The sequence below is a fragment of the Erythranthe guttata genome, chromosome 10 (assembly GCF_056151865.1).
Source record: "Erythranthe guttata isolate IM_541 chromosome 10, IM_541, whole genome shotgun sequence".
Lineage (NCBI taxonomy): Eukaryota > Viridiplantae > Streptophyta > Magnoliopsida > Lamiales > Phrymaceae > Erythranthe > Erythranthe guttata.
This window is the reverse complement of record NC_142542.1, coordinates 1,677,254-1,696,445: the sequence shown is the minus strand read 5'-3', so window position 1 is coordinate 1,696,445 and position 19,192 is coordinate 1,677,254. Positions and strand designations below refer to the sequence as shown.

The 19,192-nt window shown below is 35.0% G+C and overlaps 4 protein-coding genes across 9 annotated transcripts; all 4 read right to left on the bottom strand.

Annotated features, from left to right (window-relative positions):
- Positions 1-417: 417 nt before the first annotated feature.
- Positions 418-2,654, bottom strand: LOC105952959 (expansin-A6). Its single transcript, XM_012976562.2, has 3 exons — positions 2,236-2,654; positions 1,809-2,133; positions 418-1,084 (listed from the first exon to the last, which is right to left on the bottom strand). Exons 1-3 carry the CDS (start codon positions 2,387-2,389, stop codon positions 775-777), a joined length of 789 nt encoding a protein of 262 aa, XP_012832016.2. The 5' UTR covers positions 2,390-2,654; the 3' UTR covers positions 418-774.
- Positions 2,655-6,273: 3,619 nt separating this feature from the next.
- EMB2730 (Ribonuclease II/R family protein) lies at positions 6,274-11,951 on the bottom strand. 4 transcript variants are annotated; one of them, XR_001172398.2, is made up of 16 exons: positions 11,478-11,908; positions 10,749-10,908; positions 10,498-10,611; positions 10,333-10,410; positions 10,136-10,267; positions 9,830-10,051; positions 9,418-9,600; positions 9,130-9,192; positions 8,937-9,043; positions 8,707-8,856; positions 8,219-8,378; positions 7,676-8,071; positions 7,381-7,605; positions 7,036-7,175; positions 6,849-6,956; positions 6,274-6,572 (listed from the first exon to the last, which is right to left on the bottom strand). XR_001172398.2 is itself a non-coding variant. In XM_012976563.2 (15 exons), the coding sequence occupies exons 1-14, from the start codon at positions 11,753-11,755 to the stop codon at positions 7,050-7,052; spliced, it is 2,394 nt and encodes a 797-aa protein (XP_012832017.2). In that variant the 5' UTR covers positions 11,756-11,951; the 3' UTR covers positions 6,665-6,956; positions 7,036-7,049. The 4 variants fall into 4 exon arrangements, 2 of the variants coding, with proteins under 2 accessions (XP_012832017.2, XP_088679952.1); XR_016033773.1 differs by lacking the exon at positions 6,274-6,572 and adding an exon at positions 6,665-6,764; XM_012976563.2 differs by lacking the exon at positions 6,274-6,572 and having other exon boundaries at positions 6,665-6,956; positions 11,478-11,951.
- A 742-nt stretch (positions 11,952-12,693) lies between these two features.
- On the bottom strand, positions 12,694-14,743 carry LOC105952961 (RHOMBOID-like protein 2). Its single transcript, XM_012976564.2, has 6 exons — positions 14,193-14,743; positions 13,924-14,087; positions 13,673-13,836; positions 13,326-13,585; positions 13,092-13,218; positions 12,694-12,980 (listed from the first exon to the last, which is right to left on the bottom strand). Exons 1-6 carry the CDS (start codon positions 14,531-14,533, stop codon positions 12,858-12,860), a joined length of 1,179 nt encoding a protein of 392 aa, XP_012832018.2. The 5' UTR covers positions 14,534-14,743; the 3' UTR covers positions 12,694-12,857.
- Positions 13,963-17,890, bottom strand: LOC105952789 (membrane protein insertion efficiency factor). Of its 3 annotated transcripts, XM_088823910.1 has the most exons (6): positions 17,663-17,866; positions 17,512-17,578; positions 17,360-17,419; positions 17,061-17,201; positions 16,885-16,965; positions 13,963-14,087 (listed from the first exon to the last, which is right to left on the bottom strand). In XM_088823910.1, the coding sequence occupies exons 1-5, from the start codon at positions 17,804-17,806 to the stop codon at positions 16,907-16,909; spliced, it is 471 nt and encodes a 156-aa protein (XP_088680036.1). In that variant the 5' UTR covers positions 17,807-17,866; the 3' UTR covers positions 13,963-14,087; positions 16,885-16,906. The 3 variants fall into 3 exon arrangements, with proteins under 3 accessions (XP_088680036.1, XP_012831821.2, XP_088680037.1); XM_012976367.2 differs by lacking the exon at positions 13,963-14,087 and having other exon boundaries at positions 16,725-16,965; positions 17,663-17,890; XM_088823911.1 differs by lacking the exons at positions 13,963-14,087; positions 17,360-17,419 and having other exon boundaries at positions 16,725-16,965; positions 17,663-17,878.
- Positions 17,891-19,192: the final 1,302 nt, after the last annotated feature.

Here is a 19,192-nt window from a genome sequence, read left to right as displayed (position 1 = left end):
TGAGGAAGTAGTTGGAAGATTAATTTAGTCACACTGCAAATAGTTCGCAAAGGCTCGCCAAATTTGTTTCCTCTCAACTAAGTCGAGGAATTAAATGTTACACCATATTATTTAGGTCGAGTGTTTGTCAACTGTAAATAAAGTTATTAACAATTCGCTAAGCACACATATACATGGGCTAGTACAATTATTGAGCACATTTACAGCTAATAGTCATCCGATGTAAATATTCTGGTGTAACATCTAATTTAATTATTTTCCGAAAAATTGAGTTAAATTAGAGTAAAACATCTCAACTCATTTACTTCTCCCAACAACTCAAAAAAGAGATACCTCAAGAATCAAACAATTACACAAACAAAAACACATTAAAAAAAAGTAAATGTGAAACATTGTCAAATATATATAAAATATATGTAGTAGAAGCATTATATAATATAAATATATATGATGAGTCCATGACACACTACTACAATTAGAAGCTGCGGGCTACATTTCTTTCCTTTTTCTGCAGCCGCTTCAGCCCCCACAACTTTCCCCCCTCCGCTGCTTTTTTTTTTTCACTTTTAAGCACAAAACAAAGGTAAATAAGTAACAAACCCATTTTACCGAAGTGGTAAAAAAAAAAAAACACACACACACACACAAGCCAATAATACTTCTTCATCTAATCACTATAGTAATTTCCTAGTCTACTTTTTAAAACTTTATAGCTTTAAATCTCCAAATTTCTTCCCGGGTAAAAAGCGGGTCGGGTCGGGTCGGATGATGTTTTTAGACACGGAAGTTTTTGGCGGTGAAGGTCTGGCCGAACTGCCAATGAGGTGGCGCCACGTTGATTGAAGTAGATGTGCGACGGTCACCTGCTGTGACTCTAAAGGACAGGGCCTGGCCCACCAGTACTGCGTTGGATTGCCAATTCTGCCCCCAGTTACGGCTCATGGAAATCCACTGTGTGTTTGTACCTTTGATGCTCACCCTCACGATATCCCCTGCACCCGCGACGTTGGTTACCAATACCAAGTTGAAGTAACGGAATCCGTTTATTGTGAACCTCATCCCTCCTTGTTTTCTGCACGGTATCCTGCAAAATTATATCAAACTTCAAATTATTTATTTATCTTTTCACTGAGGAAGGAACCCTAGGTTTGACCGGTATTTCCGGTAAGGCGCGCGTTTTAATGTAGATTGTGGGCCCCCCGAAAGCGCGTGGGATATCGTGACTCTGTGAACCCCAAGCACGCCAATCCCATATTTCACGGCAACAAATTACCAGGCATAAAATTACATTAATGCCCTTAGGTAAGTAGTTACGTAATTTACTGATACTTGAACTTTTTGGTTGGGATGCTTGACTGTGAAAGGACAAAAAAACCCCTCTATGGTTACAGCTACAATATTTTTACGGCGGTGAAAGCAAGTGGGCATTTTAGTCCAGTTGGAGTAGTTAAAATGACAAAACTACCCTCGATGTAAAAATTAGCGGCGGTGGGAAATTTGTTAATTTATATTTTATACCACCGAATAAAGCATTTGCAGTGGATAGAATGGATTCTGTAAGTTTAAGGACACTAAAATTCAGCAGATTCGGACAAAAACTAATCATAAAAAATTAGAACCCTAATTAAAAAAAGGAATAGAATAAAAAAAAAAAACCCATATTCTGCACAAAGGGCAGTTCTGTCCACAGTTATCCCTACCGCAGACACTATGCGCAGTCAGAATACTAACTACCAAGGCAGTGAAAAGACAAAACTACCCTTGCAAAATTAAACTAGGGAAGAGTGAGGAGTAAGAGGAGTTATTACCGGCGGAAGTTAACGGGGACGATGCCGGCGCGGTACTGAGCAATCTTGAGGAACATAGGCATGGCGAGATCGAAGTGAGTCCTGGGTGGGTTGCACCACCCGCCATTGTCGTTGGGCAGCGCGAAGTTGGGCGGGCAGAAATTGGTGGCCGTCACCAGAATGGACGGGCTGCCCGGGTTGCACCACTTGGAGTCCTGCGCCGCGTCGCACTTGATCTCGAAGCAGGCCCCGCAGCTCAGCCCGTTGTTGAACAGCGCCGTGCTCAGCGCCGCCGTGTTCACACCGTAACCCTGGCTGTACAGATTTCCGTACCCACAAGCACCGCCTGAAGACCACCAAATAAAAAAACGTACAAACGTGAGAATTAAGAAGAATTTTTCGAGTAAACAAATAGATAAAGGAAATGGAATGTGTGTGGTACACGTACCCATGGTGCCGGAGGCGTCGCTTCCGCCGTAGAAGGTGGCGTGGGCGGCTTCCCAAGGTCCTCCGGCGTAGACGCCGGGAATTCTGGCCTGAGCAGATGTCAGAAAACAGAGGACGGTGGCAAAGCAGAGGAGAAACTTCATAGCAGGAGGCATTTTTTGTTGTTCTTCTCTCTCTCTCTCTCTCTCTCTCTCTACAATGGAGTTATTTTTTTTAGAGAGAGAAAGAGAAAAGGGGAGTTTAGTGTTGGAGGCGAATGGAAAGCGGGAGGAAGGTGAGGGGGTACTTATGGAGGGAGGGCTACTGGTCTGGTTGAGTGTCTCAAAGGGCAGGGGCCGTAATTATTTTCCACCCCCTAATTAATGCTCCCTTTTATTACCATTATATTTCACTCTCTCCCTTTTTTCTTTTTCTTTTTCCTTTTTCTTTTCTTTTTATAAATCATATTTATTTTCATAATATTTTTCGAGAAATTAGTGTTGGTTATTAATTTTGCGTTGCAAATGACTAATAATTTAGATACTATTTGATTTTCAAATTTAATTATGTTGCCCCAATAATTTAAGGTGACAATCAATCGCAATTATGAACATTAAACCATCGATTGTTAATGACACAAGGAAAACATTAAGTAAATGAGAATACCACTAAAAGTAGCTTAACTTAGTTTACTTTACTACAGTTATAATTTTATTATTTAGTTATTAATTAAATAAATTGACCTAGTGAGTCTAAATTGATTTAATTATTTACAAATATTTTTGAATAAATATATATAAGTTGATTAGTAATTACTTATTTTAACAGAGGACAAATAGGTACAAAAGGGAATAGTTCTTTCTAAATAGAGGGACCATTTTGTACCTAAAGCACCGGTCAGTATTTACTCAGTATTTACATGCTTGATTTGCTTTTACATTGGTGCCCCTGAACTATCTGTTAATTGCATTTTGCACCAACAATCTCTCCCACCAATCCCAACTGTCTCAACTTTGTGTGCCTTAATGGGCTTCGGGCCGTTAAATTCATAACTATTTAAAGACTAAATGGTTTCAAACAAAGCCCAGACAAAATCAACAAAATGGAAAATTCATGATAATAAAAATAGGGTATTACAAACACCCCCCTGAGGTATGACCAAATTACAAAAACACCCCTCTTGTTTGGATAATTACAACCACCCCCCTCAACTCATCAAATTTAGTCGAATCTTCGAGATTATATGGAATATTATCACTTTTGTACCCGTTTTATCCCATTCAAACTCTACATTATGAAGCAAGATGACCATAATATGTGATTTTTAGCTTGTATATATCAGTTTGTGGTGCATCGGAAACTGTATTTTTTACACAAAGAGTACAAACTATAGCACATTTCACGGAATCTAGATGACTATGTTGAATTTGGCACCATAAAGGTAAGAAAAAATCATAGTTGAGGGGGGTAGATGTAATTATCCAAACAAGAGGGGTTTTTTGTAATTTGATCATACCTCAGGGGGTGTTTGTAATTTACCCGAAAACAAAATAAAATAAAAGTAAAACTCATCTACTAACACCCAAAGATTTGTCATTGTTAAAATATAATAAATCAATTACTACTAATTAAGTACACTTATCTAGCTAATTACTATATAAACTATGCATGCCCCTTTTTTGAAAAAAGTTCAATTTTTCTATTTCCATTTTACAATAAACATATTCAAATAAATAAATAAACACAATAATGGTCTGTTCACATTAAAAGAGGTAATTAATTGATCCAATATTTTTGAACAAACAAATATTTAGCGATATTATAAAGCACTGTAACTACAGTTGCTTAATTAAGCAAGACCAAAACCTAAGTATACAACATTAAATTCGGTGAAAGGAAATTTTTTAGTCCTCTTGTAAATATCATTTAATTGTATAATTATTATATATAATTATATATTGATATCCTTTTACTATAAAAATGGGGTACAATAAGTTGGACCATTCCAAATCCTTCATTATAATTATGTCACGTAATTATTTTGGCCTCTATCTCATGAGTTGGATTATATATAAAATATTTATAAATTAAAATTGATTATATGTTTTTAATTAAATAATGTAAAATGGTAATAAAAAATTGAAAATTGACATTTATAAAATACTATTTTAAACAGATCAAGTGCATTGAAAGCCATGTGAGGTCTGGACACTAACGGATTGGATAGGGATGATGAAAAACAAAATAGAAGCATGCATATTTATTATTTATTAATACTAATAAATTATATTTATTATAAAAAAAAAATAATAAAAAAAAATAGTAGATTGATAATTGAAAAGGGCCACCCACACATGTGAAATGAATTATTGATCTCGTTTACAAATACATACACGTGCACGTGCCTTGTTTATTTCTTGCTTTTTAATTTTCCTGTATCTTTTCTCTTTTTGCTCAATTTTTTTTAATAAAATATTCTTAAATTAAACCACGAGCTTCATTATAAAAAGTGAAAAAATTGTTTGACCGAACCTTAATCTATCTTAGGTATTTAATTAATTAGTTGGTTTTCCTCCACATGCATAAGGTTTGAGATACAATTCATTTATTTATTTTAATTGCTTCACATTTAATTTTCGAAAAGCACATGTATTAGTTTTATTACAAGTGTACGAAGTTAATGTTCCGGTAAATGATGACCTAGTAGTTGAAATAAGTGAGCATGTAACAATTGATCCAGGTTGGGACAATTTTTTTTAGAAGTAATATTATTTTATCGGGGGTAAATACAGTACGAGAAAATATTAGTACAATATAATGTGGTAACAAGTGTAGGCTCTTAAAATAGCTAAATGGTTGATTCAAATTTCAAAACAACATAAAAGATGATTCTCATAAGATTTGTTGATTCATGAAAATATGTATATGGTTCAATATTCAATATACAGAGAAGTAGATATATAGATAGGATTAGGGTTTGCCAGAATCATGTGATTTTGATTTTGGCACCAATATTTAGTTCCAACACACACACGTGAACAATCTTATTCATTTTTTTCTTGCTCCCACATTCATGGTTAGTCATGGCCCTAACCAATTCTTGGTACATGTCAAATATATATATATATATATATATATATATATATATATATATATATATATATATATATATATATATTATCATAGACTTACAAATCAGAATAATGATGTGATAAGATAGAGATAATACTTAGAATTGAATCAATAAAATAAAATATAAAAAAAAATTGCATTCAACGCATTATTGGAAATTTAAAGTAACATATAACATGAAATAATTTTTTTTTTAAATAAACAGTTATTATGGAACATATGAATTATGGAGTATTTAATAATCAAAGAATGAGACGATAAACTAAATTTGGTCTCGATTGCGCTCAATAATAATTGTTTTTCGATCTAGTAAATACTCCAGCTGTAAATGAACACGGATTAAAAAGTTATTAAATGTTAAAATGATAGTTTAATTAGTTTAGTTTTATCAATGGTCACGACAACAGATTTCCGCGTAAATCTTTGACTTTGGAGTTGTACGTTTTTAGGGATCCAATGCACATGCATATGTGTAATGCAATAACAGTAGATTATTACTCTAATTATATATTTATCTCCTACATAATTATTTATATTTAAATAAATATATAACTTAGTTTATGTATCTATAACAAATATATATATATGTTTTCCAACATGAAAGCAAAGGTACAGTCAAATGTTTCCGTACTACCACTTCATTAGCTAGTAAATTTCTCAATTAACTTTACTTGGTCGGTGATCAAACCCTTCTAAACATTAAAAACTGCTAATAGTAATACTTTATGCTTTATTACTTGAAGTTGACTATTGAAAAATATACACATAATTCTTTTGAAGTTGACCACCACTTAAAAGGTAACTGAATAAAATAATATATACTCCTCATTATTTTACAATAATATAATTATTTTTTTCACAGATTTAATATTTAAATTTTTTTAACATGATTGATAACTAATAATATAAAATAAAAAGTAGAATAGAATTCAGTGGAAGATTTAAAATAATTTTGGAGAAGTTGATGAATGATGGCAGGAAAGTGAAAGGATTGTATGTATATGAAAAGGGGGACATACATACATTTTAGATTGTGGACAAAAAATCCCAGAATGATACCTCAAATCAGCTGTCTGTATTTCGGGCCCTATTCCTCGACTTGTTCGCGAATACGTAGACACATGTCTTCAATCTCCATCGTTGGTTCTCGCTGCTGCTTTGAAACAGATAATGAAAACAAACCACACTAGGGTTTACTGCAGGTATATGGATTATGGACCATCCATTCTGCAAATACAGCGACATATCTCGACTCGTAATTTACACCGTCAAGGAAAAAAGAACAGCTCATGTATCATAGGATATGGTAATAGCACAGCTTTTCACCACCGCGGAACTAAAAAAGGCTACATTCGAATATAATAATATTGCATACAAAAATTTCGTATATACAGACAGCAAAGGAGAGAATGACGAGACCTGTAATCGCTCCCAACAAAAGAATCGAATGAAATGTTGCAATCGATAATAACTGCATTATACCACATACTCAAATTATCTAACCTTAAATTTCTCGAGTAGCTGGCGTGTGTGTAGATACACTTAGATGTGTATAACTTAGTCTGAGAACCGGAATCACTTGAGTCTCCAATGTCTATTCATTTTATTTGACTGTTAATAAGAAAATACCAAACGTTGCATTAAGATGAACGTCACGTTTTTATTTATTGAAAGAAGGTATTGAATTTACCAGAAACGAGATTTTTATAACCCTGGAGCCTCTTTACAAGAAAGAACATCATCACGTGGATGGGCTTCTTCAACTTGAACTTTTACTTCATCACCTACGTGTACGCCGATAGATACCCAGGCCGAAGATTGTACTCCAACCTACACAAGGCATAAACGCATTAATTCAAAATTTTCTTGTCATGATAAGGAAAACATATATAGCTTTCATTCCAAAACAGTTATTGGGTTAAAGTCCTTAGCGTGAACATTAGTCCTCAGCACAAACGTATTCAAAGTAAATTCTTGCTGCTACTTTTCAAGCATATTTGTTATTCGTAAAATTTCAAGAAACTATTGTCATTACCTCCAACAAGAGTATCGAGGCAACTCTATCTTTGATGAATCGGAGGACCAAAGCGGAAAATCGTTTTTCTTTCGGTTGCCGCCTCAAATATTCTATTATCCAATACCGGAGGCTGCTGGAACTGAGCTTCCTCACAACCCTAGTAGTCATGTTCACCATAGATGCCATCACCTCCAGCTGTCCTGCTGAGAAAGGAGGAGTATCCCCCCTAAGAAAAGCTTTCACCTACATAATTAGAAGCAATTAGCATGCCCAAATCTCAACCAATGTTACTATATCACAGCTTCCTAAATACCTGGTAGTGAGCCAGAAAATCCATATATCTGCGAATGGGAGATGTGAATTGAACATATCCAGGAAGTCCTAAAGTTCCGTGGCGTATAGGCTTTCTGAAATCCATTTCAGCGGCGCGCATGGTCTTAACCAATGCGGAACTCCTTACAGGGCCTTCGGGGAGATGTGCAAAAGCCGATGCATCGATATTGGACTGAGGTTGGCCTCGGTAAGGTAACGGAATGTTGTTTAATGAACCAAAAGTGGCCATAACTTCGCCGCAGAGTATCATCATCTCGGATACAAGTCGCATCGCGGGGTCCGACTGATTTTCTACGTACAGCGTGATCGAAGGCTCTGGATCGTCTGGATTAGTCACTTTGATTCTCGTTTCTAGTGTAGATGTGTCTATTGCTCCCTACATCACAGATAGTGTACCAAAACTTTACAATCTTCTTGTGTGACCATTTCACATTCACAAATGCAAAACGTTATAAAATGCGATGGAAACCAAAATTTGAAATGAAGAGGACAAATTTGAGCTCATTGAAAAAGGAATGTTAACCTGTCCTCGACGCCATTGAAACCGGAGTGCAGCAGCCTCTGAAAGAAGTCTCAGTTCAGCCTCCTCCTCCAGGTTCAGATGGAGAAGTTCGGTGGCACTCTCATATGTTAGCATATATGTTGGCTTGATGATAGAGTTTTCCACAGAGTATTCTGCAATGCTATATATAAATTGAAGCAATCAGATCATTTTGAGATTTCACCATAGTACGCATGGAAAAACATACAATATACTCGTTATCATTACATGGAGAGGTAATTTCTCCACAATGAGTCTAAGACACAAATTTAGCTTTAGGAAGAATCAACTTAAATGATCCACCTTAATGACTAATTATTAGACTCCAACAAAAGTTATGATTCACTCTCTGCCTAAATTGATCATACACAACCCATTAGAGAATTTCACGCCCATAATACAAAATTTGCTTTTCAACAATCTGAACTTCCATTGTAGTATATTGTAACTTGCATACTTAACCCACTTACCCGCCATCCGAATGCAGCACAACCGAGACTGTGACTGCTTTGCAGTGCTCCCCCTGCTTTAAACTCATGCCTTCCATGGCTAATCTCTCGGGGAACATGGGGTATGTAGCAGTTGGTAAAAAAACAGAAGTTCCCCTCTTCATCGCCTCTCTAAAGATCAAGAATAATATTATTAAATGTTTTAGAATATTAATTTTGAAACATTCACTTTTGCATGAGTTCAGACATACTTGTCAACCATGCTCCCTGGCTGGACTAATCTAGTCGGATCTGCAACATGGATCCAGATCTTTATTCGGCCATCCTGAAGCCTAGTTGCACTCAACGCATCATCGAGCTGCACATACCTGCTTATTAGCAATTTGAAACTAACACCCCCTCAAGCATATAATAATTGCCCCAGGAATCTCAAAAGCGGTGTACCTCATCAGCTTCATCAACATCAATGGCATAAACCTTCAAGTGAGTCAGATTTATTCTGTCAACCTGACAACAAAGAAAGGCATAATATCCTGCTCAAATGGTATAAGACCAGATCGCAATTTCTTTTCACTCTGTGTTTCTGTATTGTGTGGAACATGCTATCTACTTTGATAGACGTGATAAATTAATTATATATATTGAGAAATAACTCGTCTCAGATTCCAAAATCCATGTCCAAGGGGCATTATATTACGGTTAAATCTACTTATAATTATGAAACAAGCATACCTCATCCAGGTCAGCAGACTCAGACAGAAGCCTATTAGCAGCTGCAATAATCTCTTCCCGGTGATCAGTACGGATGTTTAACTTCAATAAATCAAGATTTACATGCACTGGAAAATAACCAACAGCAGTAAGGAGATTCACTGCTGCTGATGCTGTTTTAGAAAGTCCCATGGCCTTCAGAATCTGCCAGAAGAAAAGCAGGTGCTCATGTGTGCAGCTTTTGTTATCCTTTTTTAGTCAAACAGTATTGGGGTTTTTAACATAGAATTATGGCAATGCATGCAATTACAAAGAACTATTAGTGAAGTTATTCGCCTCCCTTAAAAAGTTCATTTGCATTCATTTGACAGTTAATCCAATTTTCAAGTAAATAACACTTCACTTTGAACGATAAGAAGGTCAAACAAATTACCGTCCCAGCAGTTTTCTTTTCTTCGTCACTCCTACAATCATCAATTGCATATGCTTTAAGAGACAAAATTTTCTTCTGATTTTTTTCATCAGATATCCATGTAGACTTTGGAGGCTTTGCATGCAGAGGCATATCCCTGGCAGATTTTAGTAAATTAACAAACTCTTCGAATTCCCTCTCCACAGCCTCTTTGGCATGCTTCCTTTGAGTAAGTTCTTCAACCTAGAAATATTTAATGATAATAATAAAGCGATAAGATCATGGTGCCACGAATAATATAGCCAAATAGAAATAGCTGTTACATACCTGAACAGCAGGTCTGGGCCCATAAACAGAATTTGAACCTTTCGTCTCCATAACTGTGAAGTATACATCATCTCTCGAAAGCAATAGATAGGCAGAATAGCACTCAAGAGGTTCCACACTACCAAAAATCATCTGTTAATAAACCTGCGCCGTTAGAGGAACATCGAGATGTAAAAATGATTATGCAAAAGGCATACCTCAGCAAGTCCCTCCACTGTCGTTGACTTATTCTTTTCTACAAGCTCAATCCACGCAAACTCGAGCAATGCAGGATCCTGAAAGCAAAAGAAAAGCATTTCCAGATATAGCTAATAGATTTCAAGTCGAATTTTATACATCTCACAACTGCTAGAATAACGGACCAAATTATCTTGAGCTTTCTGAATGAAGTTTGATATCTCTGCGTGGTCAAAGTTCGTGATACCAGGAACAATGAAAGTAATTTGTTGTGGCTTAATAGATGTCATGACACCATTCTGCACATGAAACCAAAAACGACAATTGAATGATCAGAAGCTTAAAAGTGCTAAAGAAGTAAACAAAAAACGAACATAAAAAACCTAGCAACCTATCCCACAAGGCCACAAGCGCCATTACTTATTTTTATTAAGACCTGATCAGAAACCACCCAGTTCTTTTTGCCATCTGGTTTCTGTGCAACTGCTAGCAATACTCTCTCCGGGTCTTTCCTGAACTCCAGCAGCAATCCTTTCTGCAAGACCTGCTTTCCCAACTTATTCTCAAGAATCTCTTCACCGATTTTCAATTCCAATCTGCAAAAAATCTATCATATGTAACTACGGTAACTAAATACTGCAATGATATGTTAACTCGTGATTAACTCAACCCTTGTTTCATCAGGCCCATTTATCTAAATTCTTGCTAAACTTTATACAACAAAATTTGCTGGAAATTGATTTTTGACCTGCAGTAAATTTGTTCTAGAAACTACAAGAAAATAGTCTCTACTTATTCTGCTTCAATTTCCTTAATCGATTACATCATTACAAAAACCAAACCCATGCTTCGTGAAACATGTTATGAATACCCTAAAATTAAATTCCCTAATTGACATGAAATTACTGTTTAGATATTTCAATAAGCTCTGAATAGGTTATTAGGTCACAATACATTCCATCACCAAGTTTTGTAATAGCTCCAAACTTACGCCGTCCATTCTAGCTTCCAATACAATATGAAAAAACTCAAATAATTCTTCGGTAAATATCTCGGAACAATTTTATCAAGGAATCCGGTTATTGAAGGCTTCAATTTATTGATATAAACACTATGTCCATATGATTGTGACTGAAGCAATTGAGGCTAGGGCAGATGTTCATACTTGTTAACGGCGCGAACTCTACCGCGCTTGCGCAGTGACTCGAGCTCTTCCACCACAAAATCCACCAGACTCTGAGTTGAGTACCTCGAAATAGAAACCCTCCCACATCCAAAAGATACGAGTCGATAGTGAAGTCGCCGGGAAATTGAGAAGCGGGAGGAGGAGTGGCATTGAACAACAGACTTTTGCTGGTGCAGGCAGCATCGGACGGCGGAGAGCGGCGGCGACACCACGCAGCAGCGGAAGACGGCGGTGCCGTTCATAACTCGAACCGCCATATCCTCTACACTACGGAAATTATGAAAAATTCATGAATTGAAATATGTAAATTGTGAAGCAATTTGGAAAGGTCACACTAATCCCCAAGATAAAACTTCCGAGCAACAGATATATGCCAATTCATTAAAATAAAAAATTACAAAAATTAATTTTTTTTATTTTTTTCAATGTTCTAACTAAATCGGTCTAGAGCTTAAAACTAGGCCCATAAAATCAGAGGTTTTATCCAAATGGCCCATTTCGGGCCTGTTTGAACAGCCTGTTTAAGGGGTCCCGTTATATATATTTTTTTATTATTTTTCAACTTAATTAAACCAAAACTATATATTTAAACAAGGGTAAATTCCACTTTCCTCCCTTGTACTTTGGCTCAATATCACTTTACCTCCCCCTACTCTCGATTGCATCGATTTGCCCCCTGTACTTGAATTTTTTTCTCGCCGTTAGCTTTCAGACATTTGACCTTAACACCGTTTGATCCAAGTCTGAAAATTAAAAAAAAACCACCCCTCCCAGTTTAAATAATTATTAAAAAAAATTAAAAATAAATTGTGGCTGGCGTCGTGAACTATGTTTTCTCGTGTCTTGAATTTTTTATTATTTTACTTTTTGTTTGGCTTTTTTTTAATTATTTCTTTTAATAATTATTTAAACTGAGAGATGTGGCGTTTTTGTAATTTCAGATCATAGATCAAACGGTGTTAAAGTCAAATGTCTGACAACTAGCAATGAGGGCCACACTGAGACAATTTTTCAAAAAGTACAGAAGGGGTTTCAAAAAGTACAAAAGGGGCAAATCGATGAAATTGAGAGTAGAAGGTATAAAGTGATAACGAGTCAAAGTACAAGAGGGAAAGTGGAATTTACGTTTTAAACAACAATAATAAATTTTGTAATACATGACATAAACCAATGCAAACTCAGTAAATCTGCAAAATTAACAAAACAACTGCATGCAGTCTAGTAATAGCTCAACCCAAACGCCACAAACTTCACACCTTCAAATCTTAAATGTAATAAAAATTACAAACAAATTGAATAATACTAAATTCAACCTCATTCCCTCAGGAAAAAAAAAAGGAAAAGAAAAAAAATTGAAATTTATATACAAAGCTGAGTACATAATCCCTGAATCTGTGTAGCAGTTGGATTGAGGAGCGAATACGTCCTGCTTTTACTGCTGTTCGAGCATGTCAATATATATTGACTCCCCGTTTGCTCAGCCTGTAAAATCCAAAAAACTACTCGTAAGAATACATATAAGCCAATCGAAACTCATTGTTTGATTTGTTACCTCAGATTTTTAATTTAGTTGTAAGAAATTAAATATCGAACCTGGCATGAAATCGGCTGTGTGTTGCACCTCCACCTCGAAGTAGGAACACAGCTTAGATAATGGCACCACGAGCAATGATCGTTCAAATCCTCTCCACGAAGAAGCAAAACCAATCCAACCGTAAACCTATACATACATATATATAGATACATCACATATTTTGAAAAAAAAATAAAAAAATTATATATATTTATAACATGTCAAAAGCAAACGAGAGATAGTGGATTAAATACCCGACTATGACAAGGATCAGCGAAAACAACCAAAGCACACACTGATATGTCTTAAATTTAGGGGTATTTGATGCAGACGAGTTAATAGACGGAGCATATCTCTGGCTAACCCATCCGAACTGCGGGCGTATCAAAAAAACAAAACCGAGAAAAAACCCCGATAAAAACCCTCCAATGTGTGCAAAGTTGTCCACGTGTGGGAGAATTCCTACGGCTAAGTTGATAGCAATAATTATTACAAGTGTCAATAAAGCCGATACCTGCAAAAAAAACGAGTATTTCGAAGTTGCACGATGAAGTTTGAACATTAGAAACGGCTTAATCGAGATTGGGTAGATAAGTAGTACCTTGTTAGCGTATATAGTCCAATTAGTAATAAGCTCGGAAAGCATTCCACCTAATAATCCGAAGAGTGCACCGGAAGCACCGACTGATATGTTCGACTGAATAAAAAGAGCCGATAACAAACTTCCTCCGAATCCAGATATCAGATAAAGCAAACCGATTCTCACTGTATTATCAGATAACAAACATTGCAATTAATTAACTACAAATTCAATCAAGAACACAGAGCATGAAAATAATCTAATAAAATTACCGAATCCGAATTCTCGCTCGAGACGAATGCCGATGATTAATAGACTCAACATGTTGGCAAGCAAGTGGAGAACGCCGCCGTGTAGCCACATACAAGTGATAAGGCGCCACCCTTGATTTTGGTGGACAACTTTATACACGTCTAAAGCACCCATTTTCTCTAACCTAAATTAATATAATCAATTCATCCAGATATATTATAAATCCCAATTAAAAAAGTGCAAACAGAAATTTAAAAAAAAAACAATTAGCAGAGAAATTAAAAATTACGCAGAAGAAGAAGGGCCGAGAAGAGGGTTTTCCTTGAAGGGCTGAAAGGAAAGCCTGCCGAAGAATCCGGCGACGCATGAATCGGAATTTTTAGGGCAATTGTTGACAGACATTGTGATTATGAAAACAACTGTGTTAGCTACCACGAAGGAAGGTATCAACCAGGGGAGCCATTTCTTGAAATGCTTCACTTCTCTGTAAACGACGCCGTTCGGGGAATTCGCGCCGGCGGCGGGAATGGAGGGCGGTGGAGATTCCAATGAAACCGGGTGAATCATGTTGCCGCCGCCGCCCCGCCGTGAGTGGACTCGGATTTGTATGTTGTCCGGCTCCATCGCCATCGAGAAATTAAAATATAGGGGAATGAGGGAGGGGAAATCTTTTTTTTTTTTTGGGTGGTTTTTAAGTTTGTTGGGAAGTTTTAAGAGTGGGTATGAATTTACAGGCGTGGGTGGGTGAGGTGGGTAAACGGCGGAGGAGAATGGCGGGGCGGGGCGGGGGGTGGACGGAGATAGGTCAACGGTTTTACCCGCCGTGTGTAAACGTGGCAACGAACAAAAAAACTTTTATGATCTTTTATAACTAGAGAGGGGTATTTTAGTTATTATTATTTTATTTTCTTTCTCAACCTCTCACTGCTCTCTATTTTCTTTGATTTCATTTATCTCAACTTGCATTATTGTTTTTTATCTTATTTTTTTTTAACAGATATGATTTGATAAATTTTAGATATTACATAAATATGTTTTTATAACAATAAAAAATGTGAATATTTTTATAATTTTTATGAGATTGATTACGCAAGACAGAGTCTAATTGAGTGTTTACTTTTCTAATGTCGACTGCCACAAGAAGAGTCAACGCAGGCACACCAGCTAACGACAAAATTAAGTAATTAATTAATTACAGAAAATTGCCACTTCAATTATCCTCCATCTTTGAAAATTGTCTAATCCAAAGAAGATATTTTTTTTATCCCTTTTGGCAACTAGACACATGAAAAAAAAAATCTCAGGTGCTAATTAGGTTTATGAATTGTTAGGGTAGCGGATCTGAATCTGATGCGCATTAGTAACCAATCCTAATTGGAATTGAAATTCTCATAATATGGATGAGGGCTGATAGTACTCGATTCTAGGACCCAACACTAACTTACCATCTTTGAACCAATTGAGTTATACTCGTACGGGTAGTTTTCATTAGCACTCATTGAAATTAATGTTGCCGACTAACAAAGTTTCATAAAATTAAAAAAATATTCCATTTTGAAGTCCAAAAAAGGATGATGAAAAACTTTTTTCCTTTATTTCTTTTCCACCCACCAAAAATCTGCAATTAATATTTATAATGAGTCTGACGTGGGCCTGAATGGTACATTTATAATTGGGCTCATGCAGGCACGTGAATCAGGCCAGAAGTGCTCCGACAGAAATGCAAATCTAAAACCTGATGTCTCATATTTCGTCTAATTTTAACTCTTTCAATTATTGGTTACACCTGGCGGGTTCATGATTTTAATCTCATTTTTCTAATGGTGTTACTTAAAACAAAATCTTATTTTTTTAATGGGACTAATTACCAATAATCTTGACTTCTTTCTTACTTGTCATCATCTCAATAATTCCCTGGGCTTGCTAACTGTGAATCTATATTACGCTACTTTCTAAAGGTTGGTCAGCTGTCCAGCATTCCACAAAAACGTAAAGGGTAAATTACCGGCCGACCCTTGAGGTAAGGTCAAACTACAAAAAAATCCCATTATATTTAGGTAATTACAATCACCCTTTCAATTATGAATCCTCTTACACGTCTATCCTTGAAATATCAAATTTAGTGAAATCTTCTACATTATGTGAAATATTCTCAAGTTTGTACCTGTTTTATCCTATTCGAGCTCCACATTTTAAAACAAGATGATTATAAGATGTATTTCTTGAATTGTAAATATCAGATTGTGGTACATCATAAACTGCATTTTTGCACAAAATGAGTACACACTAGCCACATAATCTAGAAAAGTATTTTTAATTTGACACCATAAAGATGGACGTGGAAGAAGATTAATAGTTGGTGGGTAGTTGTAATCACCAAAAAAAGAGGGATTTTTTTTCGTAATTTGGCCTAATATCAGGAGTTGCCGTAATTTACCCAAAATTTATATTGCAAATCAGTTGTACATTGCACTATTTGACTACTGTTGGGCTAACATCGAAGATGGCCGAGAATATGGCCCATCACGTTATGGGCTTTTATTACGTAATAAATCCAAATTAAGGCTTTTGGAACTGGACCTTTTATCAAGTATCCAATACTAGAGTTATAGATACTCGATTCGAATTTATTATTAAAGCTTATTCGAGAACCAAGCTTGATCGCATGTTTTCCGTTCCCCATAAGCTAAGTTCTGCTCGAGCTCGACTTAAAAGAAAATGATAAAATATGTCTAAAAGAATCAAGCTTCTCGAGCTCTATTAAAGCTCGTTCGAGCTCAACTTATTTGCTTATCAACCAAGCACAAATGCAGAAGCTCGATAAAGATTCAAACAAGTTTGAACTTTGAACAACCTTGCGTTATGCTGGACTCGATACTTAGAGTAACACGTATGTAGCTCATGTTATACATAAAGAATCAATGTCGATGTTCAAAAGTTATATACATAAACCATCTTTAGTATGATCATTAAGAAAGTACCTTTACAGAATAGAACTTCAACTCACTGCTCAGGTGGACTCGTCTCGTCAAACCACCGCGGGGGATCGAAACCAGATCCTCCTGTCGAGTTCAAAAGCAGATTAAATAGTAATTTCTCGTAAGTTACAGATGAAGAAATAAAAAAGAAAAAGGAATGTTTATATAATGTACAATACCTAAAGGATTGCAGCGACAGAGACGCCAAGCGGTCAAAATCGTCCCCTTTAAAACTCCGTATTTCTTGTAAGAAATCATCGAGTACTCACTGCAAGTTGGAAGGTATCTACAGCTATTCGGCATCAATGGTGATATTTCCCCTGTTTGCACAACCCTAACATTAGAAATTAGAATTCTCCCCCATATTCAAATATAACACACTCTCAAACTGAAACAACAGATTCTTCTGCCAGAGTTCGATCAACTATCGATACACAACCAATAATTTAAAAATGAATCGAGGAAAAAAAAAACTGACGTTTGTAGAATCTTAGCATTGATAATGCTGCTTGAACGCCCAAATTATCGACTTCATTATCTGAAAATGAATGGGCAATTAACTCTGGAAAACTCAATTTCTGCTGCAATAGCACTTTGAAATTTGCTCATACAGATGAATAGAAACTTTACCCTCTGGAGAACCGCCGCTCCGGCCGGAATCTTCTCCTGAATTGTTGAAAACCCGGAGGCTCCGCCGCTACGAGAGACACAAAATAACAAATTAGACGAAGATGTCAAAAAAATTGTAAAATAAATCAGAAGAAAATTATATATGGAATACATTGGTGGAAGCGGAGAAAGGAGAGTGGTTCGCCGCGAATTGAACGGAGGATTGCGAGCGATTGAGTTTGAAATTAGGGTTCCTTGTTGTGGAAAATGGTTTAGGGTAAATATTTTTACAGTTGGGATACAAAACTAGCGCCATTTATGAGTTGATTATATTTTCGAGCTGAGTAGAAAGATAACCCATTTATGAGTATATTTTCATTCCGGTCCTTTTTGAGATATTAGCATTCTTTTTTATTTTATTTTATTTTTATTTTTTAATTACTTCATTCATTTTCTTACACACGTTTATATATATATATATATATATATATATATATATATATATATATATATATATATATATATATATATATATATATATATATATATATATATATATATATATATATATATATATATATATGGGTAATTATAAATTGATTGTGTAAATGTGATATGACAAACCTTTTTGTATATAAATTGATATGTTTACTATATATGGACATAATTTAAATAAATGATATTTAACTCTAAAAGATAACAAATATAAATGATTAATAAAATACAATAAATACATGAATCTAAATTTATAAAATATATTAATTCCTTAAATTTATTTTAAAAGATTCTGAATATTATTATAATAAAAAGATCAAATTCAAATTTTTTTTTGCGTAGAATTCGAAAATTTTGAAAATCTTTTAAAATTAAAAAATATATACGTTATTTAAAAAAAATTGAAAATATGTACATAATATAAAAAAAATGAATATTATGCATTAAAGAATATTATTCAACATGGATATATTTCTTGGCAACCAATCCAGCAATCTCGGTGAAAGTTTTGCGCAGATACTACAACGTAATTAAAATGAAAATTGTTAATAAAAGTACAATCACATTAAAACGCATCTTTTGAATAAGAAAAATATATATAATAAATAACGTACCAGTTTTTGCATATCATAACGTGTAAATATTTTTGTAAAATAACATATCGAGCAATTATCCACCGCTTCAACATCATCAATATTGAGATTATCTTGAATTGCAAATGGTTGGTACATACACATATTAAATAACCAATCACATGAATCACACCTCCATGTGGATTCATTGGTCCAACACTGATTTGTAGGAATACATCGTTCATGTATAAAAGCTTCATCGCATAACCCACAACAAAAGAAAGATTTGAAATCTTCCATTTCAGTCATCCTACATACAATGCAAGATCCAGAGCGTGGAACAACTTTGATTAATTCCCTACATGAGACGCACATACACGGATCGAAATTATGATCAAAATACGCGTTGCAAAGAACACATTGTTTGGACTGAGCGCAAACAATTTTTTTTATCTTCATAAAGTACGCACGACTTTATTTAATAAACTGCATGAAAAAAAAAAAGTATATTAAAATTAAAACCCAAGAGAAAGAAATACAAATAGTACTAATATGTATATATAAAAATAATTATGAATACAAAAGTATGCATATATAATTATAATAATTTATAATAAATGATAAAAAAAAATGTA